Genomic DNA, 16,503 nt, shown 5'->3' with positions numbered 1-16,503 from the left:
CCAGGTCGGTGTGACTGCAGAGCCAGTGGCTGCCCCTGGCCATGTCTGGAGGCACCAGGACAGTGAACATGCTCCGTGAAAGCTGAAGGTCCAAGTGGAGCTCAAGAGGCTGAACTAGTGGACAGTTTATTTTCGGTAGGAGTTTCTCACAAATCTCAGCTCAGGTTTTCTCTGCTTCTCCTGATGCTTTGATTATGGTTTTGTGATTCTCTTGTTTATTACTGATCATATGTGCTTTCCTCCATGTTTCCATTCATCCTTCAGAAATCTATGCTCAATGTGCATCTGTCTGTGTAAGATCTTTGGAGCCTCTGCTCCCTCCCTTCCCCTCTCCTGTCTTTTCCGTTCCTGTCAGGGTGACTGAAATTACAGATTCAGACTTTTGCATATGAATAGCCCTTCACCCTATAAATTTTGAGTTTTTGGTTCCTGACATTTTTGAGTAAGTTTGCTGGGACTGCCTTCACTGCTGTCCCCCTTGGTCCTCACAACACCAGTTCATAGTAAAATCTCCTATTTCCTCACACTCAGATCTCGAGTCATTCTTCTTGTGTCTTCCTCCTTTTGAGAGATGAAGCCAGTAACAAATCTAGAAATACTTTTGTTTTAAGAAAAATGAGGTAGCCTGAAGCTCTGGAGATTGGGAACTGACTTGGCTCCTGAGGGTTTGGCAGGAGACACACGAAAGGATGACACATCTGTGAAGATGCCACAGTTGATGAAGCCCGGTCTGCGATTGCAGGAGACTTTCCTTTCTGTCCCTCTCTTTTCTCTGTCTTGGACTGCTGGGATTACTTTTCCTATCTCACATACCTCATCTTTCCCTCTCATTTATTACATTTATTTTGCTCTAGACTTCCCTTATTCAGCTGAATCGTTATTGGGTTATTTGTTGTTTTCAGCGTTAACATCTTCATTCCTTGTTTCTCTCCATTTTTATTGTTTGAGCCACTGCGCTAAGTGCACCCTCATTTAATCTTCTAGAAACCTGGTGGGGGAGGTACTATCAATCCTGTTTTTCAGGTGAAGAAACCAAGGCTGCACAACTCTGTGCTAGTCATAGTGCCAGCGAGCGCCGGGGTTCAGCCCCCGCCTGTCTTCCCAGAGCCCTTGCTCTTCATTTCTCATTCACGCTGTGCATAGCTTAACAAGTCCAGCTCTCTATTTTTCTTCATTAATAATAAGAGGATTTGGAGTCAATCATTTTTTAAATGATTTCCAAAATCCTATGATGCCAGGTAGTCTACAGATGTCTCAGAGAACAGCACACTAAAGAATGGAGAAATAGCAAGGCATTAAAAGCCACAGTGAGTCCTTACTGTATCTCCTTTAAGGAAAAAAATATGCACATGTGTGTATATTTGTGTGGGGGGTGTGTGTGTGTATGTATATGTATGTAAAATCTCAGTAGGGAATATGCTTAAAGGGCTAAAGTAAATGAGGGCAAATATCTTTTCTTATTTTAAAACTGTGGCATTTCATTGTTTTTGAAACCTGACAATTTTGTGTCATCTTGACATTATTTATTCTCCTAACCCAGTAGTTCTAAAAAGTACCTGAGAATCACCTTAAAACCTAGTTTAACAATTAGATTCTTGGGTCTTGTCCCCAAAGAGTCTCATTGGGAAGTAAGGCTGAGGCCCAGGAGCTGTGTTTTCCAGTTGTACCCAGGTGGTTCTGTGGCCGGTGGTCAATACACCATCAGATGAAACATCCTCTTCAACAGTGATGTGAGATATTATTGTTTGTCTCTTATGGCTGGGAGTGAGATATCTGGTGAATTATTTCTGTGTACACCAAGTCAATGAGCAATGCAGTGTGAACTGAATTTAAAGCTTAGAAATCCTCAAAACCTAGTGAATTAATTGGTTTTCTGAGCTAACTCCATTAGCTCAGACCCACTACTGTTTTCATATTGCATATTTTCTATGCTAAAGAGATGCTTTTAGGACAAAGGAAAAAGAAAACTCATCCCTCTGAGTCATGGATTTCAAAATGGTGATTTTCAGATCAGCGACACTTGGGTTAGGGGCTGCTTTAGAGCACCTTTCAAGTTCCCAGGCTGAGGGACCTGTCCTTGGATTTCAACATTTAGTACAGGCTCTTCTGCCTTGAAGGATGGCCCTGGTGACATTTTTTCATCAATAATTGTTAAGGACAAATTTTTCATTTGAACTTATTTTCACTTGGAGATGACGTGGGTTCACGCTTGTGTTCCAGGCTGAGCAGATCGGGCTGTCCGGGGTGGACAGTGATGAGGACGCCTCAAAGTCGGCATTAGGAAGGGGCTCAAACGTGAGTACTAACACCCAGCAGGTGCTTCTTGCTAACTGGGCTGAACTTCTTGCTGCTTTGCATGGCCTTCTAGAAAATGAAATTATGGATTAGTTTAGTTGTCTTTTGCTTTTGGGGGGTTGTTTCAGTCTAGAAGATGCACAAAAGTGCAAATGGCCTCTTTTTTAGTTGTCCATGCTATATTTGGAAGATGTGGAATATTTTAGTTTCTGCCTCTCTGCACATTTGGCACAATCAGGAGGATCCCTTGTTAGATTAACTGAATTTACAGTCCCTGGAATTACTTCCGCTCATTCTCAGGAACAGCTGGTGGTTTGAGAGCCACACGGCCCTGTTTCCCAGTCCTGGGTCTACTAGTTCCTAAACTCTGCAATTACTTTGAAAGAACTTTGTAAAACTACCAGTGCCCTCACATTTCAAAGTTGGCATGTAAAAAGTTTCTTCATAATTTTAAATACTTGAAAGAAAATAATTCATAGCATCTTATCAATATTGATATCTTAAATATAGCTAATAAATTTTGATACCATCACTTTTTAAAAATTACATAGACAAGCTCTTCTAGAACAGTAAGACATTTTGCATTATGGTTCTTTTCTTTGATTTCACATTTCCATGATAGTCCGCATGTAAAATTTTATTGTTTCCAAAATATTCTTTATTCTTGAAAGTCTTTCATAAAAATTTGAAATGAAATGTAATATAAAATTAAAATGTCTATCTAATTTTTTTATTTCATGTGATCATAAAGCTGTAAGTAGGAAAATATTCTTCCAGATTGAGTTCATATTACAATTGCAAATAAATAAATCGACATGCATATGTTACAACTGTTAACATATAATGTTTAAGCATGAAAAGTAAATTGTTTTGGAAAAGATACTTTTTAATAAGATGAAAGCTAATCTTTTCATTTAATCCATATATCCACTAATGAACATAATCTATTGATAAAACTGATGTTTCAACATTAATTCTGTAAGTCTTTTCATTTTTATTGGTTTAAGCCCTGAGGAAACGTTTTACATAAGTACGCGAGTATGGAAAAGTGCTGTTATAGCAATGCCTTTCAGTTCTTTGAAGTCCTTCCGGTTAATCACATAGTAATCTATCGTCAAAAATTATTTTGAATTATTTTTTATCTGTACCTGGTTAGATTCTCTTTCAAATCTGTCAGTAGCTAAGCCTTAGAAACCAGTTGGCTTGCAAAGAGATTTGTTCCTCAGTCACACTGGAGTTACTGACTTCTTGGAGGTACAAGAAAAAAAAATACTTCACCAAGATTTATCAAATAACAATTATACTCATTACTCATTGGCACTTTCTTTTTTTTTTATAATGTTTGAAGACATCTCTCCTAATAGAATAAATGCAATAGAAACAGATGTAGAAATGAAATTATATATGTGAAAGAATTTTTTAAATTTAAAGTGTTATATGAAGTGCATATAAAGGTGTATTACAATTAGGCATAATATAGTTACTGTAATTGTGTAAATTGTTTCTAGATAATTTTAAAAAGTCTAAATGATGAATTTGACATCATACTCTTGTTTTTATCCTTGTTATATTTTTCAGTAGTCTCAAATTACAATTCCATGCTTCACAGCTGCTGATTTTACTAACATGTTGATCTGGACTAAGGAATAGCAAAATCGACTAATTTTTTTTATTTTATTGAGATATAATTGACATATAATGTTGTGTTAGTTTAATGTCTACAACATAATGATTTGATATATCTCTATGTTGCTAAATGATCAGCACCATAAATTTAGTTAACATCTATCCAAAAAATTTTATACCTATGTTTGGTGATGGATGTCATAGATAAGGTTCGAGGAAATTGAAATATTGTCAGTTTTTACTCACTTTTGCCAATACAGTGTTTTTTAATGAAATTTTTTAATCTAATCCCAAATTTTAAATATATTTTTGTCGATATCTTAGGTTTATAGATTTAGCTCATTCGGTTTATGAAGAGTGTCTGCCATATAAACTAATTGGCAAAATGAACCCTTACTGTCCAACCAAAAACCTAAATCAAATTTATTTTTGGTTAAGAAAAAATCAAGTTATAGTTTTTAATTTAAGTAAATATGTTAGTATGTGTCCCGATGGCCATTATCTCGTTCCTGAATGTAACAGTAGCTGTGGTGAGATGCTCTCAATTCCTCACAACTCACCTTAAGAACATGGGTTTAATGCTCTAGACTTAATACTTCTTTCCCCTTTTAATGGCCATATTTTAATGCTCTGTGAAAATCAGCTCTCAACTTTTATGACAACCAAATCTTGTTAATTTCTGACTTGAAGGAGGATTTAACATGTGGTAGGAACTAAGGCTGCAAGTGAACCCAGGCATGGCAGCAGCCCGTCAGTAGAAATGCTCGTGATCGTTCTCATCTGAATCCAAATAAACAGGATTAAAATTATGTAATGAATTTTAAGAAAATTCCTTCTTCAGGTTTATAATGTTAAGCAAATCTTTACCTGACATAACCACATCAGCAATGCTAGTGTTTTTTGCTATAAAACATACTTAAATCAACTGAGAATGGTTTGGAATGTCCATTGACTCATTGGTCTATAAGGCTTATCTTTCATCGTCCTCAACTTTGGCCACAAATTGTTTTTTTAAATTTTATTTATTTATTTATTTATTTTCGGATGTACATCCTAATATGTTTCAAATTCTGTGTAGATTACATCATGTTCACCACCCGAAAACTAATTATAGTCCATCCCTTCGCATGTGAGCCTAATCACCCTTTTTGCCCTCCCCGCTTCCGCTATGATAACCACCAATCCAATCTCCAATGCTATGTGTATGTTTGTCATTGTTTTTATCTTCTACATATGAGTGAGATCATATGGTATTTGTCTTTCTCCCTCTGACTTATTTCATTCAGCATAATACCCTCAAGGTCCATCCATGTTGTCACAAATGGCTGGATTTCATCATTTCTTATGGCTGAGTAGTAGTCCATCTGTATAAATACCACATCTTCTTTATCCATTCATCCCTTGAGGGGCACCTAGGTTACTTCCAAGTCTTGGCTATTGTGAATAACGCTTCAATGAACATAGGGGTGCATGTATCTTTATCCCTTTGTGTTTTCAAGTTCTTTGGATAAATACCCAGCACTGGGATAGCTGGATCATATGGTAGATCTATCCTTAATTTTCTGAGGATACTCCATACTGCTTTCCATAGTGGCTGCACCAGTTTGCACTCCCACCAGCAGTGAACAAGGATTCCCTTCTCTCCACATTCTCTCCAACATTTGTTGTTTCCTGTCTTATTAACTATAGCCGTTCTGACTGGAGTGAGGTGATACCTCATTGTAGTTTTGATTTGCATTTCCCTGATAGCGAATGATGTTGAGCATCTTTTCATATGCTTCTTGGCCATCCATATATCTTCCTTGGAGAAATCTCTGTTGAGATCTTTTGCCCATTTTTTAATTGGATTGTTGGTTTTTTTGTTGTTGAGCTGGATGAGTTCTTTGTATATTTTGGATATTAACCCCTTATCTAATATATGGTTTGCAAATATTTTCTCCCAGTTGTTAGGTTGTCTTTTTGTTTTGTGATGGTTTCCTTTGCTGTGCAGAAGCTTTTTAGTTTGATGTAGTCCCATTTGTTCATTTTTTCTTTTGTTTCCCTTGCCTGGTCAGACATGGGACTTGAAAACATGCTGCTCATGGGGCTGGCCCGGTGGTGCAGCGGTTAAGTTGACACGTTCCGCTTCTCGGCAGCCTGGGGTTTGCTGGCTTGGATCCCAGGTGCGGACATGGCAGCGCTTGGCATGCCATGCTGTGGTAGGCGTCCCACATATAAAGTAGAGGAAGATGGATGTTAGCTCAGGGCCAGGCTTCCTCAGCAAAAAAAGAGGAGGACTGGCAGTAGTTAGCTCAGGGCTATTGTTCCTCCAAAAAAAAAAAAAAAAAGAGAGAGAAAAACAAAGAAAATATGCTGTTCATAGACCGATGTCAAAGAGCGTACTGCCTAGGTTTTCTTCTAAAAGTTTCATGGTTTTGGGTCTTACATTCAATTCTTTAATCCATTTTGAGTTGATTTTTGTGCATGGTGTAAGGGAATGGTCTACTTTCATTCTTTTGCATGTGGCTGTCCAGTTTTCCCAACACCATTTATCGAAGAGACTCTCCTTTCTCCATCGTATGCTCTTGGCTCCCTTGTCGAATATTAGCTGTTCATAAATGTGTGGGTTTATTTCTGGGCTCTCAATTCTGTTCCATTTATCCGTGTGTCTGTTTTTGTGCCAGTACCATGCTGTTTTCATTACTATGGCTTTGTAGTATATTTTGAAATAGGGGAGTGTGATACCTCCAGCTTTGTTCTTTTTTCTCAGGAATCCTTTGGCTATTCCAGGTCTTTTGTTGTTCCATATAAATTTTAGGATTCTTTGTTCCACTTCTGTGAAAAATGTTGTTGGAACTTTGATAGGGATTGTGTTGAATCTATAGATTGCTTTAGGAAGTATGGACATTTTAACGATGTTAATTCTTCCAGTCCAAGAGCATGGAATATCTTTCCATTTCTTTGTGTCTTCTTCGATTTCTTTCAACAATGTTTTATAGTTTCAGCGTACAAATCTTTCACCTCTTTGGTTAAGTTTGTTGCTAGGTATTTTATTCTTTTTGTTGCAATTGTAAATGGGATTGTATTCTTAATTTCTCTTTCTGCTACTTCGTTGTTAGTGTATAGAAATGCAACCGATTTTTGTACGTTGATTTTGTATACTGCAACTTGACTGTATTCCTTTATTGTTCCTAAAAGTTTTTTAGTGGAATCTTTAGGGTTTTCTAGATATAAAATCATGTTGTCTGCAAAGAGTGACAGTTTTACTTCTTCTTTTCCAATGTGGATCCCTTTTATTTCTTTTTCTTGCCTGATTGCTCTGGTTAGGACTTCCAATCCTATGTTAAATAAGAGTGGTGACAGTGGGCATCCTTGCCTGGTTCCTGTTCTTAGACGGATAGCTTTCAGTTTTTCTCCATTGAGAATATTTGCTGTGGGCTTGTCATATATGGCCTTTATTATGTTGAGGTAGTTTCCTTCTATACCCGTTTTATTTAGAGTCTTTATCATAAATGGATGCTGTATCTTGTCAAATGCTTTCTCTGCATCTATTGAGATGATCATGTGATTTTTATTCTTCATTTTGTTAATGTGTATCATGTTGATAGATTTGCAGATATTGAACCATCCCTGCATCCCTGGAATGAAACCCACTTGATCATGATGTATGATCTTTTTAATGTATTGTTGTATTCGATTTGCTAGAATTTTGTTGAGGATTTTTGCATTGATCTTCATCAGTGATATTGGCCTGTAATTTTCTTTTTTTGTGTTGTCCTTGTCTGGTTTCAGTATCAGGATAATGTTGGTTTGGTAGAATGAGTTAGGAAGCCTCCCCTCCTCTTCATTTTTTGGAAGAGTTTGAGAAGGATAGGGATTAAGTCTTCTTTGAATGTTTGGTAGAATTCACCAGGGAAGCCATCTGGTCATGGACTTTTATATTTTGGGGAGGTTTTTGATTGCTGTTTCGATCTCCTTACTGGTGATTGGTCTATTCAAATTTTCTACTTCTTCTTGGTCCAGTTTTGGAAGGTTGTATGTTTCTAAGAATTTATCCATTTCTGCTAGATTATCCAATTTGTTGGTGTATAGCTTTTCACAGTATTCTCTTATTCTCTTTTGTATTTCTGAGGTGTCCGTTGTAATCTCTCCTCTTTCATTTCTGATTTTATTTCTTTGAGCCTTCTCTCTTTTTTTCTTGGTGAGTCTAGCTAAGGGTTTGTCAATTTTGTTTATCTTTTCAAAGAACCAGCTCTTGGTTTCATTAATTTTTTCTATTGGTTTTTTAGTCTCTATATCGTTTATTTCTGCTCTGATTTTTATTATTTCCTTCATTCTGCTGATTTTGGGCTTGTTTGTTGTTCTTTTTCCTGTACCTTTAGATGCACTTTTAGATTGTCTATTTGGGATATTTCTTCTTTGTTGAGGTAGGCCTGAATTGCTATAAACTTCCCTCTTAAAACCGCTTTTGCTGTATCCCACAGATTTTGGCATGTCCTGTTTTCATTTTCATTTGTCTCCAGGAATTTTTTTATTTCTTCATTGACCCAATCGTTGTTCAGTAGTATTTTGTTTAATCTCCACATTTTTGTGGCTTTTCTGGTTTTCTTCTTGTAGTTGATTTCCAGTTTCATACCTTTGTGGTCAGAAGAGATGCATGGTATTATTTCGATCTTCTTAAATTTATTGAGACTTGTTTTGTGGCTTAATATGTGATCAATCCTGGAGAATGTTCCATGGGCATTTGAAAAGAATGTGTACTCTGTGGTTTTTGGATAGAATGCTCTGTATATATCTACTAAGTCCATCTGATCTAATGTGTCCTTTAAGGCCAGTGTTTCCTATTGATCTTCTGTTTGGATGATCTATTGATTGGTGTAAGTGGAGTGTTAAAGTCCCCTACTATTATTGTGTTACTGTCTATTTCTCCTTTTATGTCTGTTAATAATTGCTTTATATATTTAGGTGCTCCTATGTTGGGTGCATAGATATTTACGAGTATTATATTTTCTTGTTGAATTGTTCCCTTTATCATTATGTAGCACCTGTCTTTGTCTCTTGTTTTTGTTTTAAAGTCTATTTTGTCTGCTATAAGTATTGCTACCCCTGCTTTCTTTTCTTTGCCGTTTGCATGGAATATCTTTTTCCACCCTTTCACTTTCAGTTTGTGAGTGCCTTTAGGTCTGAAGTGTGTCTCTTGTATGCAGCATATACATGGGTCTTGTGTTTTTATCCAGTTGACCACCCTATGGCATTTGACTGGAGCATTTAGTCCATTGACATTTAAAGTAGCTATTGATAAATATATATATATTGCCATTTTGTCACCTTTTTTTTTCTGGATGTTTTAGTAGTTCTTCTCTGTTCCTTTCTTTTTCTCTTGCTCTCTTCCCTTGTGGTTTGATGGCTATCTTTAGTAATATGTTTGATTTCTTTTGTCTTACTTTTTTTCTTGCTTGTTATAGGTTTCTGATTTGTGATTACCATGAGGATCCTATTTAATATACTATGCATGTAACAGTCTATATTGAATTGATAGACTCTTTAGCTTGACCTCTTTCTAAAAGCTCTACTTTTTCACTCCCCTTCTCCCATATTATATGTTTTTCAAATCATATATAGTCTCTTGTTTAGTGTGTGTCTATCCATTACCCTCTTATCATTGAAATAGGTGGTTTTAGTACAATTTGTCTTTTAGCCTTCATGTTATCTTCACAGGTAGTTGATCTGCTGCCTTTACTAGATTTTTACCTTACAAGTGATTTTATTGCCTGTTTTTTTGTTGTTGTTTTATTTTTTTTTTGATAGTTCTTTTTTTTATCTCTATTTGTGGTCTTTGCTTTCCCACTTAAATAAGTCCCTTGAGCATTTCTTGCAGAACTGGTTTCTTGGTGATAAACTCCTTTAATTTTTGCTTGTCTGGGAAGCACTTTATCTCTCCTTCCATTCTGAATGACAATCTTGATGGATAGAGTATTCTTGGCTGTAGGTTTTTTCCTTTTAGCAGTTTGAATATGTCATGCCATTCTCTTCTCACCTGTAGGGTCTCGGCTAACAAGTCCATTGATAGCCTGATGGGCTTCCCTATATATGTCACTTGTGGCCATTCTCTTGCTGCTTTCAGAATTCTCTCTTGTCTTTAATTTTGGACATTGCAATTATAATATGTCGTAGTGTGGGCCTCTTTGGGCTTACTGTGCTTCCTGAACTTGAATGTCTGTTTCCTTCCTTAGGTTAGGAAAATTTTCGTCTATTATTTCTACAAATAAATTTTCTGCCCCTTTGTCTCTCTCTTCTCTTTCTGGGACACCTATAATCCGAATGTTGGCATGCTTGATATTGTCCCAGAGTTCCCTTAGACTGTTCTCGTTCTGTCTAATTCTTTTTTCTCTTTTCTGTTCTGCTTGGGTGATTTCCTCTAGTCTTTCATCTAGCTCACTGATCTGTCCTTCTGCTTCCTCTACTCTGCGGTTGAGTCCCTCTAGTGAATTTCTCATTTCCAGTATTGTATTCTTCATTTCTGATTGCTTTTTTTTTTATATCTTCCAGTTCTTTGCTGATGTGCTCACTGTGTTCATCCATTCTTCTCCCCATATCTGTGAGCATCTTCATGATACTTTGTTTGAACTGTCGAGTAGGTCACTAGTTTCTGTTTCATTTAGTCCCTTTTCTGGGGCTTTGTACTGTTCCCTTGCTTGGAAAGTATTCCTTTGGCTCCTCATTATGCCTCTTTCTCTGAGCTTATTTCTATGTATTAGGTGAGTCAGCTCTTTCTCCTGATCTTGGAGAAGTGGCCTTATGTATGACATGCCTTATGAGGCCCAGCAGTGTGCTTCCCTCTTGTCACCAGTCCATAAGAACCAGGAGTGACCCCTTTGTGAGCTACTTGTGTCCTTCTGCTGTGGCAGGGTTGCTCCCACTGCAGGTACCCAGGGAGTCTAATCTTTCCTTCCCTGGCCAGCTGATTGTAAATCTGGTTTGGGGAGCCTCAGCACTGTTTGCTACAAAGTCTATCAGCACACTCCTATTGCAGTTTTCCTCTTAATTGGGTTGGTACCCAGTGTGGCTGGTTGCTAGGCTCAGGGGCTTACAGTTGTGATAGGCCTCAGGCCTACAAGGCTGTTGTCAGTTCTCTTAAGAGTGCAGCTGAGTAGGGCTGACCCTAGGCACAGGGGCACTCAATTGTTTCAGGCTTTGGAAGGTGGGGCTGATCCTTTTTATGGCTATTTGTGAAGCACAGGTCTTCTGCTGCAGATAAGCCCCACCCCCCACAGGACCACATACACCGTCAACACAGTCCTGGTCCGTGTACACTTCTCAACCCCCTGGAGTGTACCCCAATGCTGCACTGCAGGGGCCTCCACTTCTTCACCAATGGCCCCCACAGTTCACCTGGTCCTCACACAGGCCCTGCCCCACAGAGGCAGACACCCTTGCCTGCCTGTAGAGGATCAAGGCACCCAGTCATTGCAGGCTGAAAAGTAGCCTGAGGGCTTGCTGTTAGGTGGGGCCAGTCCCTAGGGCGAGTTGCCTGCCCTGGCTGAACTGGATTAAATCTGTGCTCTAGTGGGTGTGGCAGACCTCTGAGCTAACAGGCCAAGGTATGAACCTCAGTAGCACCCACCAGGGTCCACGTCAGCACGCCTGGACCAGCTCAGAACCATGGCCCTCACCAATGTCTCAGTCTCCAGAGAGGTCCCTCCTCTCACCAAGATGCCCCCATAGCCCACCAGGTGAGTCTCGTTTCACCAAGGGACTGTCAGCCTTCTCTCTGGTGATTTTAGGTTGCTGCAATGAGTGAGTTTGTGCATGGGCCCTTTAAGACCCGGGTCTTTTCGACTTTTCCCCGATAGCTTTTCTGGGGGTATCCTCGCTGCAGTTAATAGCCAGCCAAGCCAGGCAACAAGACCCCTGTTTCAGTTGGGCTGAGTCTGAAGGATGCTTATAGCAGTATTGTCCTCTCTCCGGACCTCACTTCTCCAGGGAGGGCTGTGTACCTTAGAGTGGCTCCCACCTGGCCAGCTGAGAAGCTCTGCTGCTCCCAAAGGCGGCTTTTTTCCTCTCTAGCAGGAATTTCTGCCCCTTGTGCCTTTTTCAGGACTGCCCCTTGTTGTGGGGGTTCTTTTTATCCAGTTTTCAGTTTTCAATCAGGAGTAATTTTTCCAAAAATAGTTGTAACCTGGTTGTGTTCATGGGAGGAGACGAGTTCAACATCTGCTCACACCACCATCTTGACGAGATCTACCACAAATTCTTTTTAAATGGCTTCTAATATTTCATGCCATCTACAAACTATGTGTAGAATCTATTTAATTCTGTTGAAGGGCTTGGCCACTCACACCCCTTTGGTTATTACCATGTACCAGGTATTATAACTTTTTCTACAGCAACAAATGGCAGCATAAATTTTGTAGTGGGCATTGTTACTTTGTGTGAGATTTTTTTTCTCACTAATGCAACATAAGAATACATTCATACCATAGATAGATGATAGATAGAAAGATAGATAGATAGATAGATAAGATCTAGGCAAGAACTTCATAGGAAATATCCAAAGCATTTATGAGAAAAAATATAAAATTCTGCAAATACAAAAGTAGAATTGTACAAATGGAAAGACGTGCCACATTATTAGATATGAAGATGCAACATCATTATGTTGATCAGATTTTGTTGTAGAGCTAAAGGAGTTGATTATAAAGTATAGTTGGAAAAATAAACAAGCAATAATAGCCAAGAAATCCCTGAAAAGCAAGAGGGTAGATAAGCCTTACTAGTTTTAAAGTAGTTTCTAAAGCCTCTATAAGTCAAGCTGTGTTATATTGGTCACAAATAGCTCAGTGGAACAGAATAGAAAATCCAGGGCCAATTGAAGATGTAAGTATGATATACAACATAGTCAACATGTCAAATGAGTGGAGGGAAATAAACTTATTAATATATGGCATTGGAATCATTGGATAACCACAAAGAGAAAGATAAAATTATATATGTTTTCACAGTAAACACTAAGATAAAAAACAAATGGATCAGAAATGTAAACGTAAAAATTGAAACCATGCAAATACTAACAGAAAACAAGAGTTAATTCATCTATCAATTGAGTGTGGGGACTGTGACCCAAAATCTAGGTGTGATGGGGAAAACACTGATAAATTTGACTTCAAGAGAAAAAACTTTCTTAAATGGCAAAAGAAAGAAAGAAAAAGAATATTATAGTCAGAGTAAAAATCCAAATGACAAATGTGGGAGATGGGCTTTTAGAAACAGAAGAGAAGATGACAAACTCATCTAGATAGACGTGAATAGAAAGTTCACAGAAAAACAAATGTAAGTGGTACATAGATACATGAAAAATGCTCAAACTTACTCATAATGAGAAATATAAATTAAACCTACAGTGAAGTTACGTTTATCACTCATTAGACGGGCAAAACCTCAAAAGCTTGTCAATACACTCTGTTGGCTAAGCTCTAGGGCCCTTATTAGACATTGCTGAGCAAAATGCAAAATGCTGCAACATTTATGGTGGGGAATTTGACAATATCTAGCCAAAAACTATATGCATTTACTCTTTGACTCAGAAATTCTGCTTCTAGAAATCTATCCGAAAGACTCACTGGCAAAAATCCGAAACGATTCATGTGCAAAGCTGTTTATTGCACTATTGTTTACCAGCAAGAAATGGAAGCAGCCCGAATGCCCATCCATGAGGGATTGGTGGAGTAAACTGAGGCATGTCTACTGACTAAGCACCATGCAGCTGTGAAAGGGAAGGAGGAAGAGCATTATATACTGAAATGAACTGTTCCCTAGGATATGCTTTTTTCATTCTTTTAACTTAAGGGTGACTTTTGCTGAAAATCAAAATTAATAAATGAAGCGGCAATGTGGTAGATTAATTATTGGCCTGGAAATAGTTTACTGGATTTGAAGCCATATGTCAGGGATAGCACTTAATAAAATGATGGTGGCTGATGTGACAATGACCATAGCTACCACCACATGCCTGCCTGTGGCAGGCACATGCTTAGTTCTGTGACCTTGTTTCATCCCCCCCACAGCACTATAAAGTAAGTGTGATCTTCCTTAAACAACGCAGAAATTCCCAAGTCAGAGGTCAAGTGGTTGGTCAATCTGTTGATGTCTGTTTGTGCTTCTTGATATGTTTTATATTCAGGGTTTGTATTTCTTTTTGACTATCATGTCTTATTAATGTCTGATATCACGTTTCCTTCTGTGAAGCATGTTGACGGTGTAACATTCCTCAAGAGTACTCTGCTATTGTTTTAATAAATGTCCCCAAGCCATTGACTTCTAGTCTGAAAGTGCTCTTGATCTTACTGGAGGTAGAGTCAGAAAGCCTCAGGGGAATGGGTCACACTGCCCCCTGTTGCCTTGAACGTGCCCTTTTTCCAGGGATTTGGCAGTCGTTCCTTCAGTTGCACTGTGTGGCCAGCGAGAGGCGCTCCTTTGGTATATGTCCAGTAATAAAGTGCAACCCCATTCCATTTCCTCGTGAGTTTCTCCCTACCTTAGGTCTCATAAAGTGCTTGGATGTTGCTTCACAAGAAAACAGATCTGCAGTGGTGGATATCTGCCTCACTGGTGCCCCCCGTTCTGTGCCTTTGTGCAAACAGGGTGACTTGTAGTTTCAGTTCAAAGTCATAGTGAAATCTCTCTGAAGAGCCCAGAGGTGGAGAGCTAGCCTGGTGGCGGCTGAGTGCAGGCATCTGCCCTTCCCGTGTGAGAGCTGAGCTTTCAATCGCACGCAGCGTAGGAGACCTCTCTGTCTCCACTTTCTCATCTGTATAATGGGGGTGACACTATCCACCCACAGGATCAGTGTAAGGATTAGCAATTACAGAGCTCAGCTAACACCCTTAGGAAGTACTCTAAAATGATAGGTAAACTTGACTGAAGTCCTATTAGAAAGTTTGCAGTTATTATTGTTTGTTATTTATCCTTGAGAAAATGTAAGTGGTTTATCATATCTATAACCTGAAGAGTCTGAAGAGAATAGATTTGCATTTTTAAAAAATTATCCTAATGTAGATGGTCAAAGTAATCAAATCTTCCCTGGAAAGTTTGGTTAATTTTATGTAAACTAAAGTTTACTCTATTCAAGATACATCTTCATTTTTTTTTTAAAGATTGGCTCTGAGCTAACATCTGTTGCCAATCTTCTTTTTTCTTCTTTTCTCCCCAAAGCCCCCCAGTACATAGTTGTATATTCTAGTTGTGGGTCCTTCTAGTTGTGGCATGTGGGACGCCACTTCAGCGTGGCCTGATGAGCGGTGCTAAGTCTGTGCCCAGGATCCAGACCAGAAAACGCTGGGCTGCCAAAACAGAGCGTACAAATTTAACCCCTCGGTCCACATCTTCATTTTCTCAATCAAAAGGTCCTTGAATCATAGTGAATATAATCACCTCCCACATAATTTCAAGCAGTTTCCTGGAATTTTACATTTTTCAGGAAACTCTCCTCTATGTTCATGCATAGTGTACACTTCCTTCATGCCACACTTCTCACCCTGAGACACAGGGAGGGGATGTGGTCAGGCACCATTGGATGGGGTTAGTGGTGAGATGGAAATGGCTCCCAGGTCTCTTTCTCCATCTGCTGTTTTCCTAAGGCGTGTAAACAGCAGTGATAAATTATACACACTGACGTAACAAAGTACCTGAGTTAATTTGTAATTCAGCACACAAAAATACCACACACACAAAACACCATATGGTAAAGTAGAAAATGCTCTGCGTAGGAGTAAAGTGGCCCCTATTCTAACCCTGGTTCTGTTATTAACTGTGAGACAGACGTTGAGAAAATTGTAAAATGAACGGTGAGAAGTAACTGACCGTTTGTGGGCCTCTTGCCTTGGTTCAAAAAAGCCAAATTCTATAAATTGGACTAATCTAAAGTTTATCAACATGAGCTTCATCAGATAACCACTGCATTGATTGTTACCACAAAAAGTCTCTTGAATGATTTAAAAAATCTCTGCCTCAATTAAAAAAATCAAAAATCATCCAGGGACATTTTTCCATGTGCCCTGTTAAGGCAATTATGCAAATATTCTGTCATCCTAGCCTTTGCTTCTCATGGGTGGAAGGAGTCACTCCCTGTGTTCTGAAGTGACTTCCATGTCCAGAACCCTAATGCATTTCTGAATCCAGGTTGGAGTGTTGCGCACAAGTAGCTTGGCCTCATGGAGGCTGCTGCAGCACTGGGGTCCTGCACTTAGCAGCCCAGAAGTTTTAGGGACGCCCACCAGTAAAGCAGCAGTTTTGGAAAAAGTTATTCAAAACTAACTTGTGGAGCAAATTCCATAATTTTAGCTGCCCCGAGTACCATGCTTATCAGAGATCCTGTATTTCTGCCCAGCTTGCGCAGGCCTGTTAAAAATCCTGTCGTAAGTGGATTCTAAAGAACTTCTAAATGTTCCCAGAAGTGTGTGTTGAGTCAGTTTTGCCACAAGGGGGCAGCATGTTCACAAGCACAGAGAGTCCTGGGGAAACTGGATCCTCCTGGCCTGGAAAAGGTAAAAGTCGCTGTTTTTGGAATGTTCACAAATGAGGGCAGAAGAATATGTCCAAAAGGCT

General features: G+C 38.9%; 1 protein-coding gene across 17 annotated transcripts in view; it reads left to right on the top strand.

The window, feature by feature from the left end:
- The window catches only part of COBL (cordon-bleu WH2 repeat protein), a 277,967-nt gene that overhangs the window by 119,469 nt on the left and 141,995 nt on the right, over positions 1–16,503 (top strand). For 8 of the 17 annotated variants that reach the window (XM_070615616.1, XM_070615621.1, XM_070615617.1 and 5 more), the window contains one exon: positions 2,221–2,295. The exons of the other annotated variants lie outside the window; for them this stretch is intronic. In XM_070615616.1, the coding sequence (XP_070471717.1) occupies positions 2,221–2,295 (75 nt within the window). The remainder of the gene's footprint in view (positions 1–2,220; positions 2,296–16,503) is intronic. 17 annotated transcript variants of the gene reach the window in all.

Source organism: Equus przewalskii, chromosome 4, assembly GCF_037783145.1.
Source record: "Equus przewalskii isolate Varuska chromosome 4, EquPr2, whole genome shotgun sequence".
In the NCBI taxonomy this organism is placed as follows: domain Eukaryota; kingdom Metazoa; phylum Chordata; class Mammalia; order Perissodactyla; family Equidae; genus Equus; species Equus przewalskii.
This window is presented reverse-complemented; position numbering and strand designations above follow the sequence as displayed.